The 14190-nt window shown below is 36.0% G+C and overlaps 1 protein-coding gene and 1 non-coding gene across 5 annotated transcripts in view; one reads left to right on the top strand and one right to left on the bottom strand.

The window, feature by feature from the left end:
- LOC106663479 overlaps positions 1-7026 on the bottom strand; it is a 219479-nt gene extending 212453 nt beyond the window's left edge. For all 4 annotated transcript variants that reach the window (XM_024229694.1, XM_024229695.1, XM_024229697.1 and 1 more), the window contains exon 1: positions 6774-7026. In XM_024229694.1, coding sequence (XP_024085462.1) covers positions 6774-6993 — 220 coding nt within the window. In that variant the 5' untranslated portion in view covers positions 6994-7026. The remainder of the gene's footprint in view (positions 1-6773) is intronic.
- A 5215-nt stretch (positions 7027-12241) lies between these two features.
- On the top strand, positions 12242-12314 carry Trnah-aug. Its single transcript has one exon. It is a non-coding gene; the product is annotated as a tRNA-His (tRNA).
- Positions 12315-14190: the final 1876 nt, after the last annotated feature.

Here is a 14190-nt window from a genome sequence, read left to right as displayed (position 1 = left end):
AATTCACAAATGTAGAAATCTTTATAAATTATTGGCACATTGCTTATTTTATGAAATAATCAAATGGCAAAATGTTTCGGCATCAGTCTTTTATATGTCGTAAATTTTAGTTTGGAATATTTGTTTGCCAGTTAAATCTAACTTCACTAATTTCGTGATCCGCTTGACAAATTAATATATTTCAATTAATTAAGGGTTTTATTTGAAATAAAAAAGTCAATGGCACCAGCGGGATTCGAACCCACGATTTATACGCCGCTGCTTTACCACTTGAGCTATCGTGACCTCGATCCACTCGGACACCAACTTCCAATCTCAACCTCACCTTTTGAATTTTCCCTACTTTTGAAAAATGGCAAAAAGGAGGGAAAATTCAAAAGGTGCGATTGAGATGGGAAAAGTTGGTGTCCGAGTGTATCGAGGTCACGATAGCTCAAGTGGTAGAGCAGCGGCGTATCAAGCCGAAGATCGTGGGTTCGAATCCCGCTCCTGTCATTGACTTTTTTATCTCAACTAAAAACCTTAATTAATTGTTTAATATAACTTTGTGTGCTTAGTGTTAGTGTATATATTCCGGTTTTGTTCTAGTTGGTCCGATTTGTCGAACTTTTGTCTTAGTAATTTTCCTTTGGTTTTGTGGTTTTCAGAGTAGTTTGTAAGCCTAATTTCTTGAATAAGTTAGCTGGGTTGAGGTTTCTTTGCCAATATATGTGAATGTGGTCCATTTAGTCTTATGACTCTTTATCTTTTATCACTTTCCTGATTTGTGTTTGTGTTATAGCCATTATTCAGTGCTACGTTTTGTATCCTCTTTAATTCTTTTTTTGAACTTGACTTTGATCATTGGGATTGATTTTAATCCGTCATTTATATCAGTGGTATTGGTGGTTTCCGTCCGTTAGTTTGATGATGACTGTTCCTGTCAGTTTTTTGTTTATGTTCTGTATATGTTGTTTGTTTTATTTCCGCGGTGAATTTTGTTTTTGTGTAGTGAGTTCAGGGCTGTTAGTATGTTGTTTATACTTACTCCGGAATAGTTTGCACCTGTTTTTTTTACTGTTTCTAAGTCAATTTAAGCAACCATTTGGCTCCTAATAATAGAAGAATTATTATGGATTTGGATAAGAAAAACAGAAAAAGGCATGAGAGAGGGAAAATACAGTAAATTATCTATATCACTATATTACTCAAAATTTAATTTCTGTAAAATGATGACAGAATGTAATTTACGTATCTAATAAATTATTCGTATTAAATATTACTTTAGGAAAAATTCCAGATGTTCTATTTTTCAAATTAAAAGGGTCTTTTATTTTAAATTAAATTTAAAAATTTTAATATACTTGTTCTAAAAAAGATACTTTTTTGTTCCTTTAATTTAAAAAACCAATTTCAGTCTTTTCTTTTCCTCAGGGGACGTTGAGGAAAAATTTGATTAACTGAGGTGTCTACCTTAAGGCATGTCCGGGTATATTGAGAAATACCTCTCGGAACGGGCAGAAAAGGGAGAAAGGGATACCTGACATAGCTTTCTTTCAGCTGAAACGATGGGGTTTTGAAATTGGCCTCTACAAGTCGTAAACTGAATTTGCACCTGGTTATAAAAAAAAAGAAGAAATAATCCCCTTCGCACCCTTTAGAATTATTCATTGCCTTGTTATAACCATGGTTTAAAATTCTAAACGGCCGAAAAGAAAATGTCATATTTGTACATGTAATGGTATAAAAAGAAATAGTTCTCTTCATCTTTTGGATCATTCTTCGGAAAAAGTAGGAGCTTAAAATTTAGAAAAAATTGAACAAAAACGTGACCCTTATCTTTAAGCTAATCACCACAGCTAAAAATGAGTATTTTATATTGTAACTATGCAAAAAGTAGACTTGTTTGTTGTTTTTCAATTAAAAAAATCCCATTTGAAATGGAATTGCAAAACAAGTGATAGCGAGGTGTTGTGTAAATGGTTGTGTCGTTGTTTAATTGGCCCTTGTCGAGGAGAAAACAAGGGTCCACCATCAGAGGAAGCGAGGCGCGACGAGCCTATTTAAACATTTAAGCTTTTAAATTCGCTTAATTAGGTCGGAAAGTAGCAAATCCTAGTCCCGTTATGGCACGCTCTGCTATATAATCTCTTCCCAATTATGTTTAACCGTCTTACTTTTGTTGTTTGTTATTACCATAAAAGAGTTTGTTTAATATGCCTGAAATATGGGCTGACAAAATTAAATTCCATTTCTTTTTTTGTGTATATTAAACAACCCGAAAGTTACCATAAACAGAAAGCATTATTGTTTCGTATTGGAATTTTTTTTTTTTTTTTTTGACTGGGGCTTCAGACATCTAGGTCATTTCAGCTCCCAACTAAATCTATATTCTATTTACCCTTTCAAACATTACATTCATACAAATAAATACATTCATACAAATAAATACATTCATACAGTACACTCATTCCGTTTGGTCGGTGGAGCACTTGATATTCCTCCACCGACCTATACTCAAACTAACCTAGATTGGGGTCGATGGAGTACTTTTATATTCTGCCATCGACCCCGAACACACACTCATACGCTCTCAACGTTCGAGGGGCTATAATGACATTAAATTTCACCCTCACCCCTCGCCATTCACGCTAATAAATACATGCACTCAGACAAAACATATAGACACTCAATACATATTGTATACAATAAAAAAAACAATTTCCCCTAAAAAGCGGAACAGAGGACCCAGAAACTCGCTCCAGAGCTCGAGTACCATTTTCAGATTGGATGACATGCCTACATGCTCCCTATAGGGAGCCAAGGCATGACATGTTTCCAGTATGTGGGACACATCGAGCAACATTTCTCTGCATAATGGGCACCTGCGCGGGCCTTGGCCCAAGAGCAGGTGCCCGTGTGTCAACCGCGTATGGCCTATTCTTAATCGCGTAAGGACGATTCCTTGTTTCCGGCTCAGGTTCTCGGGGGGCCATCTACGAATCGTGCTCTTGACGAGCAAAAGACTCTCGGACGACTCCCCACTGACGCTACCATCTTTCTTTTATCATGTTCTTTGTTGCTTGCTTGGCGTCAGAGGGCCTTGTCGCGATGGTCCGGTCTGGAGGTGGGACGTCCCGGCCTCCAGCCCGACGTGTCCGAAGATCCAGACTACAACCACCGTTTTTCCTAGGCGCTTCACCTCGGCGAATTTTTCCATCAAAAGCACGACGAGAGGGTTCACAGAGAACCCGTCTCGCAGGGCCCAAACAGCGCTCAGAGAGTCGGCGCATACGAGGAAGGTAGATCCATTCATACAATTCTGCCGTACATACGCTGTAATGGGGGGGGGGCAGCGACCAGAAGATGGTCCTTTGCTATACATGGGATTTATTATTCACGTCACATTTACTCCCATGGTTCATAAGAAATCAATAAAGCACAACTTTTAAAGACAATCCATAAACAAAGAAAGCAATCTGGGGGAACAAAAAAAGTTAACCACAAAAGATAAAAGAAATATAAAACAAACTTAGCAATGCGAGAGAAGAACAGCAGGGTCTTTTAGGCATTAAATGTTAAATCTCTAGCCCTCTCCCATTGAATCCAAAACAAGACATGAAAGTTGAGGAACATTTCAAACTATGAAAAATGCGATTTTGCATAAAAAAGATTTATACGATATTCATACAAAAAGAATATATCGGGAACCTAAGTACATCAAAGATTCAGAATAACTCATTCGTTATTACAAGTACTTTACTGACAAAAGCATGCTTTGTGATGATACTATATGGTGATGATATTATATAGGTGTTTTCCTTCGCAGGCATGCAATGTCTCACTAAAGTATTTGCATCGTTGGCTCATGGAATTTCAAGGCAGAAAAAATAAGCTCGTTCTTATTGAACTTTCCGGTGGGTACCTTCTTTTTCTTTGTTCAGCATTTTTTCTTCTATTTATAAATGCAGTGCTATATCATCAGTAAAAGTTTGGTTAATCACTAGAGATGATGTAGGACGGGGTGTGGTGAAGAATCAGGTTTGGGGTAGAAGATAACAAGTTGGAGAATTTAGATTGGCGCCTAAAAAATCAGTGTTGCCAATATACGGTATGAAACATGGATGGTAAAACGCTACACTCGCCCAAAACTCGCAGGATTTCCTGCTAACCTTAACAAAATGGCTAAATTTGGCATTGTTCTGAAGCAACTTTAGACAAGAAAGGGTATAATTACAAACTGTATATGAAAAAAAAAATTTCTTGGGAAGCAATTGAAACAAGCTGGAGTGGTATGGTGAAGAATCAGGTTGAGAATAAAAGATAACAAGATGGAGATTTAAGATTGGCGCCAAAAAATCAGTGTTGCCAATATACGGGATGAAATATGGATGCTAAAACACTTCACTCACCCTAAGCTCGCAGGATTTCCTGCTAACCTTAACAAAATGGCTAAATTTGGCATTGTTCTCAAACAACTTTGGGCAAGAAAGGGTTAAATGATAAACTTTAATTAAAAAATATTATGTTCGCAAACAAACGAAACAAGATGCAGTGTTATGTTGAAGAGCCATATTGGAGATAGAAGATAACAAGATACATATTTTAAATTGGCGCCAAAAAAATCAGTGTTGCCAATACACGGGGAGATAAACATGGGAAGTAAAACATTGCACCGGCCTTAATCTCATGGGATTAGCTAAATTTTAGCAACTTTTCTAAATTTGTTATTGGTCTGAGAAAATTTTGGACAAGAATGGGTTGTCGACTTTATCTTTATCTCAGTTTAGAGGACCACGGTTAAAATTAATAAAAAACAAAGGTTTTAATGTTTTAAACGGAATAGTGATGACTTTCAAAATATTTTATAAACAGACATAACTTTAAATTGCAAGATGAAAATCGTCGACAATTCTAACTGAAAAATACTGCTACAAAAAGAATACTCTGCCCATTATAAATGCTTTTCTCACTTTATCCCCAGACATATCTTTAGTGTACAAAAATAAACTTCATTCTATTCTGCATCTAGAACGTCATACAACTAGTCCACATACACTGTACTTAAGGGACTATTCTATGATAGAAGAAGATCACTAAGCTATCTAATCAAACATAATTTTCACGGATGGATCGAAGTTAAAGGGGAATGTAGGCTGCGCCGACTACAACCCAATTAAGAACTACAAAAAAAACAATGCTACCATCATGTATATCATTTTTAATGCTGAAATGTATGCGCATACAAAAGCCCTTACTTATGTTATGTTGGAATGGAATAAATTTTGCATAGTCTCGGACAGTATCAGCTACATAAAGCAGATCCAGCAAGCATGGCCCTAGGAGCGAGGAAAAATATTTAAAATAATTGAATTATATGTAATATTTAGTGACCGTTGATTAATTGATTCACTAAGACAGTGTATTTTTTCAACGAAAGTGTTTATTTTTCAAATGTTAGGCTAAGGTTATTTTTGATTTGGAGCGCTATTACAGCATTGAGACGAGCATTAACTTTAGTCAAAATTGTGAAAATTAAATTATTGAAAAACAAATATTGAAATAAATCTTGGCTTAATTTTAATTAATTTAAGGGGGTTAACCTTTATACAATATGGTTTAGTTTTATTAAAGACCGTATTGCGAATCTATATATGAATTAACTTCACGCAATATACTTTGTTATTCTACGGCTATATCAAAGAAAATAGTCAATTGGGCAAAGGTAGCTTGTTCAAACAGAGATAAAATAACAAATATGTAATAACAACAATATATATACAGGCATGAAGGTAATACACGAAATGGATTGAGCGTGGATCCATTTTTAAAACATGAAAAGGATTCTCATCCTCTATCGCCCTTTCCGACCAAATCAGTTATGGAATAGGTTTTCCGATTTCTTTTTCCAAAAATAATGGAAGGTTTTGTTAGCGAAATATTGGAAATTTAATACATTTTAAGAACTATTTTGGACAAATGCACTTTGTCATCAGAAAGAATTTTATTTTTTAAATCTTGACATAATTATTTTCATCCTAATGGAGTCGAAAAATTTAAATATTTACAATAATATATCTTCTTCGTGAAATGATCAAATTTTGTGCACGATTTAAAAAATTGTTACTTTCTAATGATTGGCCGACAATTTCTCAATAATGACAATGATTATTTGAGATAAAAAAGTCGGTGTCGCGAGCGGGATTCGAACCACGACTTTCGACTTGATACGCCGCTGCTCTACCACTTGAGCTATCGTGACCTCGATCCACTCGGACACCAACTTCCCATCTCAACCGCACCTTTTGAATTTTCCCTCCTTTTTGCCTTTTTTCAAACGTCGTGTAATCTATTTGATTCTCGACGACAATTGAAATGGCCACGGAGAGCTTTAGTGAAGGTATACTTCATTTAAACTTATTATATTCACTAGTTTCGTGATCCGCTTGACGAATTAATATATTTCAATTATTCAAGGTGATTAGTTAAGATAAAAAAAGTCAGTGTCACGAGCGGGATTCGAACCCACGACCTTTGGCTAAATACGCCGCTGCTCTACCACTTGAGCTGTCCTGACTTCGATCCACTACGACACCAACTTCCCATCTTGAATTTTATCTAATTAATTGAAAGATATTAATTGGTCAAGCGGACAACAAAAACTAGTGAATGACAATGATATTTTTCCTAATAACAAAAACCACCGTTTTACTTTACTTTTTTGCCAAAATTGACGAAAAAATTACATAAGGTTTTGATCAATTTTGGATTTTCGACAGGTAAACGTGTCCTACCTTGGTATCTGATACCGGAGACAAGTATGTCCGTTTCGAAAATCGGATGCTGCAGGCTGAAACGGATGTGGTTCGGCGAACCTGTCCTGCCGTTGGTATCGTGTGCGCATCGATCCTGAGTAGCCAGCTCGCTCCTGGCTGGGTTGACGAGGGCGAGGAGGAGCCAGAAGAAGGCCAGAACCCCGATACCCCGCCACTCTTCTTCTTCTTCATCTTCCATCTGATCAACACCGCCGCTTCCTCTTCGTCCTTTCCATCTGTAAACAAAAAATTACCATTAATTTAACATACCGACTCAACATACTAACGAATAATCTTATAACTGAGAGGTTAAAACGAACCGAGTAGTACCGAAAGAATGGGCAACTCCCCTAGACATGTTTTCAAGCCTACAACCTTCATCCAGGGAGAAGTTATATCATATGAAATCGCTTCGTGCAACAACAAAACATAAAGAGGAACATCAAAAGATTGATGGTACATAAAGTAATTTCATGGAATAAGTGAAACTACTAATGGAAACTGGCCTGATACTCGGGATGCTCAAAACAAAACAGTACACCAAAGATGATTTTTATGATAAAAACTTATGGTTTACAATGTCAAGAACTCGCGGACATTTGCATTCTGTGATAATTGTAGTAAAAGGCTAGGAATACAAGATAATGGACATAAGGAAATAATAAAAATGACAGAAGATATCAAGACCCTAACAAGATTTCTAATTACTGCAGAGAGAAAACCGCTCAATCAGAAAAACATTATTAATATTTTTGAACTTAATTAAAATCGTAAAACTAGATAATTTTTAACCCATACGCGAAAGTGGACAATAGTTCTAGTTGATCCTTTTAGGAACCATATTACATCTAATGTAACCAAAAACTCGACCTGTTCTATTCGAAAGAAAAAGGTGTAAGTCCTTGCAACAGACGAGCTTTATTCACTATTAAATTCGCTAGTTTTCGTGGTCCGCTGGACCAATTAATATCATTCAATTAATCAAGATTTTACTTGAGATAAAAAAGTCAGTGTCACGAGCGAGATTCGAACCCACGACCTTCGGCTTGATAAGCTGCTACTCTACCACTTGAGCTGTCGTGACGTCGAACCACTCGGGCACTAACTTCCCATCTCAACCCCACCTTTTTGAATTTTACCTCCTTTTTGCCATTTTTCCAATGTCGTGTAAATGGCAAAAAAGAGGGAAAATTCAAAAAGGTGGGGTTGAGATGGGACGTTGGGAAGTCAGTAACCAAGTGGCTCGTGACACTGACTCTTTTCTCACCTAAAAGCCTTAATTAATTGAAACATTCAACAATTATTAAAATATAAAATGAAACAATATCTGAGAAAATGGCCACTGATTACTTTGGTATTATTATTATTAGTCAATACCAAGAGACAGTATACGTTAATAAAAAAAATTAGCCAAACAGCTTGAATAATAGGTCTTCTTGTGAGACAATCCTCGCGTTCTATTATTTATTTGGAAAGAAGACAAGGAGACATGTTAAATAATATATTAAGGCCAAATTGATGAAGGGGAAAGCGGTTAACGAAGAGGCTTCAATTACATTTGTCATCCCCCAAAACAGGACAGAGCAAACCCGGAAAAATACTCTCTTGCGTCTCCCTCCCTCTCGCTCTCTCACTCACTCTCTCTCTCCTTGAATCACTTTTCTGTTTTTTCTCACATTCTGTGTATATTTATTTGGTACCACTTTTCCTTTCTATCAACCTTCACAATCGTTTACTCCCACTCTAATTCTTTCCCAGTTTATCAGTACATTTGTTTATCTATTTTGTATTTCATTAATCTGTTTACAAATTATTATATATAAATAAAAGATTTTATTTTCAGTAAACAAGTTATTTTGTATGTTTATGAACAGAAATAAAAAAAAAAAAGACACTTTTTGCACTTTGGTTGTAACTAAAAGGAACAGAAACTGATTATTATGCAGGAAGGCTATTTATTAGGTCATCCTGATTTATTTAAACCATATTAAACTATGAAAATTAAAAGAGCTATTTTAGGAAAGGCTCGACATTTGAAAATTACAATATTACATTGCAATTACATTAAAAACATTAAACATTTTTTTCTCGAATGGCACCCTACAACTCTTTCTAAATCCAGCTGAAGGGCAATTTAAATATGACAAAAAAATTTATAACGGATCAAGAAAAATGTTTTATCATGAATCACAAGTTAAATTAGCTCAATTAAAAAGTTTGAAAATCTTTGTTTAAAATAAATAATTAATGATTATTCGGAAATCGTGAGATGCGGTCTGGTGTGATGTAGGTTTCAGAAAAACATTTTCTTTATCGTGCCAACGTTTCGATCTTTATTGAGATCATCTTCAGGGACAGGGATTTATAAACAATATTTAAATTTAACAAATTCATGTAGGATGTGGAAAAAAGTGAATTTGTACAATGCAAAAAAATATTTTTTATATTCAATCAAAGTATTTCTACTCAGAAATATTTGTTTTCTGTGTATACGCATATAAATGTATTGTATAAATTGTATAAATTCATTTTTTCCACATCCTACATGTATTTGTTACATTTAAACAATGTTTATAAATCCCAGGCACTGAAGATGATCTCAATAAAGATCGAAACGTTGGCACGATAAAGAAAATGTTTTTCTGAAACCTACATAGCACATCTCACGATTTCCGAATAATCATAGACTAACGGTCACTAATCACCGTACATAAATAATTAAAATAATTATTACGGTCCACTATGATTAATAAATACATGTTTGGATTATTTTGTTTAGAATTTCGTCTATTTGTATATTTTGATAAATATGTATTCTATCTATCTATCTATCCATCAATCTATCTATCTATCTATCTATCTATCTATCTCTTTGGCTCTCTTTCCCATCCTCTCTCTTCCGCCCTCTCTGACTCCCTCTTTTTATATTTCTGTTGTGTCATCCACTTCCCATGATTTTTGATTGCCTGTGCATCTACCTATTATATTATATTTCAATACTAATATATTATACATCTTTCTATCTCTATAGATCTATCGATCTACCTATCTACATATCTGTCTATTTTTCTATATGTATATCTCTCTTACTCTTTCTCTTTTCTGACTATTGTTATTCATTTTTAGTTTTTGATTGCGTGTGCATCCTCCTTGTATACAAGGTGCCCTGATAAGATGGCCCGGCTGAATTTTGCTTGAACCAATGACCCTATCAAAAAATATACGAATTTAATATATTTTAGTCTAGGTTCACAGTTTTACCTTTTTTTGAAGAAAAATTATTTAAGGTACCTCAGGCTCAGTTCAACATCAAAATTTCAAATACGATCCCATACATCCTGACACATCATTTTAAAGGATTTGTACGCTGAAAACAATGGTGAAATCAGGCTTTAAATTGGTCAAAAAGTGACAAATTTTTGGCAAAAAGTTTGAAAATAGTCATTTGGTTTGTTATTTATTATTGACATTTCATGTTCGAACTACCTGCCTTGCGTAAATATGCAAAGATTTGCTTTTTTAACCTCTCTTCATTGGTCCTCAGAGCGATAGAGTCAGCGGAGATGAATTGATACCATTTTCTATAGTTGCTACAGTTTTTCAATTAAGGTTGCTTGGTTATGATTGGTGTAAACACTGTTTTTCAAATGGCCCCACATAAAATATTCAAGTGGAGCTAAGTCGAGTGACCGAGGTGGTCAACAGATCGGGCCTTGAGGTCCTATCCACCTATCCCGGAAGTGAGGATTCAAATAACGTCTCACTTGAAAAGAATTGTGTGCGGTGCATCCATCAAGATGAATCATTCTTTGTCGTTGTTGCAGAGAAACACCATCTAATAGTATAAAACCTGCCTCAAAAAATTCAGAAACTGAGCAAACTATTGAAACTATTGTTTTAGAAATAAGGGTCGATTAATTTATTACCGAGACATCTGCATAAAACGTTGATGCAGTGAACGACGCGATGATGAAAAGAGCCCGACATTCTCGGATTTTCGTCTGCACACGTTCGAAAATTTCAAGGTTTATTATGCCATTAGAGGTGAACTTCATCCATCAGTCCAAAGGATGTACGGAAGGACGTTTCCTTTAGCCTCCCAAATCGACATTTGTAAATTTGTACAAGAAACGTTAGACGCCTATGATAATCAGAGTCCCGACGCCCCTGGACAAGATGAGAGCCATACCTCTTAAAATTGAAGTCCGAGTACGTCATTGGTTCAAGAGAAATTCAGCCGGGCAATTTAAAAAAGACGTGTGTGTGTGTGTGTGTTTGTACGGTCTATTCGTCTATCTTTTTTACGCTCTCTACCACTTCTACCACTCTCTCTATCTTTCTATCTTACTTCCACTTTTTCTCTCTCTCTTCTTCTTATGTTTATTGTTTTCTTTAAACTTAACTCTTTGTTTACCCCTTTTTGTTTGTTTTTCCTATTTCTTTTATTAAGCGACATTGGTTTAAATCTTACGTTTAAAAAAATTATATAGTCGGCCGAAAAAAAATTTGTTTTGCAAATATATTCAGTTTCAGAGGTCTAAACTTCTCAAACATTTCAAGAAAAACTTCCCTTTCGAAACTTTCTTACGTGGCCCTTCAAGACGTTTTTTACCGGGAAAAATTTTCCACCCGTATTTTAAATACGGGCCACACCAAATACTATAGTAAATACTTTAACTGTTTAAAACATAAAATCAGGGTAAATCGAAAAGTGAGTTTTTTGGCTCGACTATTCTTGATATGATTTATTGTCAGACAGTATTGGCTTTTCGCCATGGGCGTTGTCGCATTCGTCTTGTTTGCCCTGGTAATAGTCAAATGAGAATAAAAGGGGCCCGCATTAGGTCACTGTTTTCTTCAAGTAGTTATCACAGCTCTCACGTACATTAATGTAACGTTTAAAACAAGTCCAAATATTTACTAAATATACAGGGAGGTCAGCTCGTTGTATTAAAAAAAAATACCCTAACTGTTCATCCAAATTAGAGTAGAATGAAGTAGTATGAAGTATACTTCACTAAAGCTCTCCGTGGCCATTTCATTTGTCGCCGGGACTCAAATAGATTACATGACATTTGAAAAATGGCAAAAAGGTGGGGTTGAGATGGAGAGGTAGTGCCCGAATTGATCGAAGTCTCGATACCTCAAGTGGTAGAGTAGCGGCGTATCAAGCCGAAGGTCGTGGGTTCGAATCGCGCTCGTTACAATGACTTTTTTATCTCAACTAAAAACCTTAATTAATTGAATGATATTAATTGGTCAAGCGGACCACGAAAACTAGTGAATTTAATAAGTTAAAATGAAGTACACTTCACTAAAGCTCTCCGTGGCCATTTCATTTGTCGCGGAGAATCAAATAGATTACACGACATTTGGAAAATGGCCAAAAGGAGGGAAAATGCAAAAGGTGGGGTTGAGACGGGAAGTTAGTGTCCGAGTAGATCGAAGTCACGATAGCTCAAGTGGTAGAGCAGCGGCGTATGTAGCCGAAGATCGTGGGTTCGAATCCCGCTCGTGACACTGACTTTTTTATCTCAACTAAAAACCTTAATTAATTGAATTCACTAATTTCGTGGTCCGTTTGAACAATTAAACATTACAATTAATTAAGGTGTTTAGTTGAGATGAAAAAAGCTAATGGCACGAGAGGGATTCGAACCCACGACCTTCGGCTTGATACGCCGCTGCTCTACCACATGAGCTATCGTGACTTCGATCCACTTGGACATCAACTCCCCATCTCAACCCCCCAGTCGTCGAGAATCCAAACCGATTACACGACATTTGAAAAATGGCAAAAGGAGGGAAAACTCATAAGGTGGGGTTGTGATGGGGAGTTGATGTCCGAGTGGATCGTGGTCACGATAGCTCAGGTGGTAGAGCAGCGGCGTATCAAGCCGAAGGTCGTGGGTTCGAATCCCTCTCGTGCCATTAGCTTTTTTTCATCTCAACTAAAAACCTTAATTAATCTTAATTAATTGAATGACATTAATTGGTCATGCGGACCACGAAAACTAGTGAATTTAATAAGTTAAAATTAAGTATACTTCACTAAAGCTCACCGCGGCCATTTCATTTGTCGCCGAGAATCAAATAGATTACAAGACATTTGAAAAATGGCAAAAAGGTGGGGTTGAGATGGGAGGTTGGTGTCCGAGTGGATCGAGATTACGATAGCTCAAGTGGTAGAGTAGCGTCGTATCAAGCCGAAGGTCGTAGGTTCGAATCCCGCTCCTGACACTGACTTTTTTATCTCAACTAAAAACCTTAATTAATTAAATGATTTTAATTCGTCAAGCGGACTACGAAAAATAATGAATTTAGTAGAGTAGAATGCCGTAAACCTCATGGGTTGATCTCAATCCGTTCCAAATTTACGGTTATTTACTGAAGGAAAACCCAAAACACGTTCATTTCCAAAAATCCTGAATTTTTTATACTCTAACAAAACTTTCCCCAACTTTTGGCCTTATTTTTAGAAGTCCGAATTCCTTTGGAATTAGTCCAATTTTGTTTCGAAAATTGCCAGTCTACTTACAAATTAATTCCATAAATAGCAAAAATTTTTGGTTCCTATTCTTTAAACGGTAGCTTTCTTACGTTACATTTTTTTAAATGTCAAGCCAGCTAAATAATCTTTTTATGGACTTTCCAACGTTATATTCAAAACATGGAATATTTTGTTGTATTGATGAGGAATTTCAGGCGGAAGTGGAGAAATTTTTAGAACAAAACTGGATTAATCTTAAAGGAAATTTGATGCTAAATCTAAAAATGGGGTCAAAAGTTAGGAAAATTTACTGTAGAATGCAGAAAATTTACGTTTTATGTAAAGAAACGTGTTTTTCTTAAAGAAAAACTTAAAAATTCGTAAGTTTTGAACGGATTGAAAAAAACCGGGAAGAAAGAAAAAAAGACGAGCTGACCTCTTGTATATTCAAATATTTTTCTCGTTTTCTATGTCGTTTTAAACAGTATTTGTCTTCTATTATATCTTTTGGATTTTGGAAATTGTCACGGCACCAAGGGAAATGTAAGATAGTTAACGAGGTCGGATCGTTCCTCGGCTTCGCAGGCCCTAAGCCCCGGGTCGCCTAGACTTACGTACGGCCGAGTGAATGATTCAGGAGTATTGACCCGATTCCCGGAGTAAGTAGGTTATCATCGATCGGCAATAGCGGAGTCGGGCCGTTTGAGAAACGTCGGCGTCAGGGCCGAATGGCTCGTGAGTCGTTTTATTAATAAAATATCATTTGGGTTCAATGCAGTTCGATTTAAGCACGGCAAACATCAAGGGTGGCAACTTGCAACTTTCAAGCAGATTAAACAAATTAAAATACATGTAAAAATGCTAAGTATTTCGTACATGTGATTCTAAAATGTACTTCATCCGGTA

Source organism: Cimex lectularius, unplaced genomic scaffold (genome assembly GCF_000648675.2).
Source record: "Cimex lectularius strain Harlan isolate CLEC.00 unplaced genomic scaffold, Clec_2.1 scaffold375, whole genome shotgun sequence".
Lineage (NCBI taxonomy): Eukaryota > Metazoa > Arthropoda > Insecta > Hemiptera > Cimicidae > Cimex > Cimex lectularius.
This window is presented reverse-complemented; position numbering and strand designations above follow the sequence as displayed.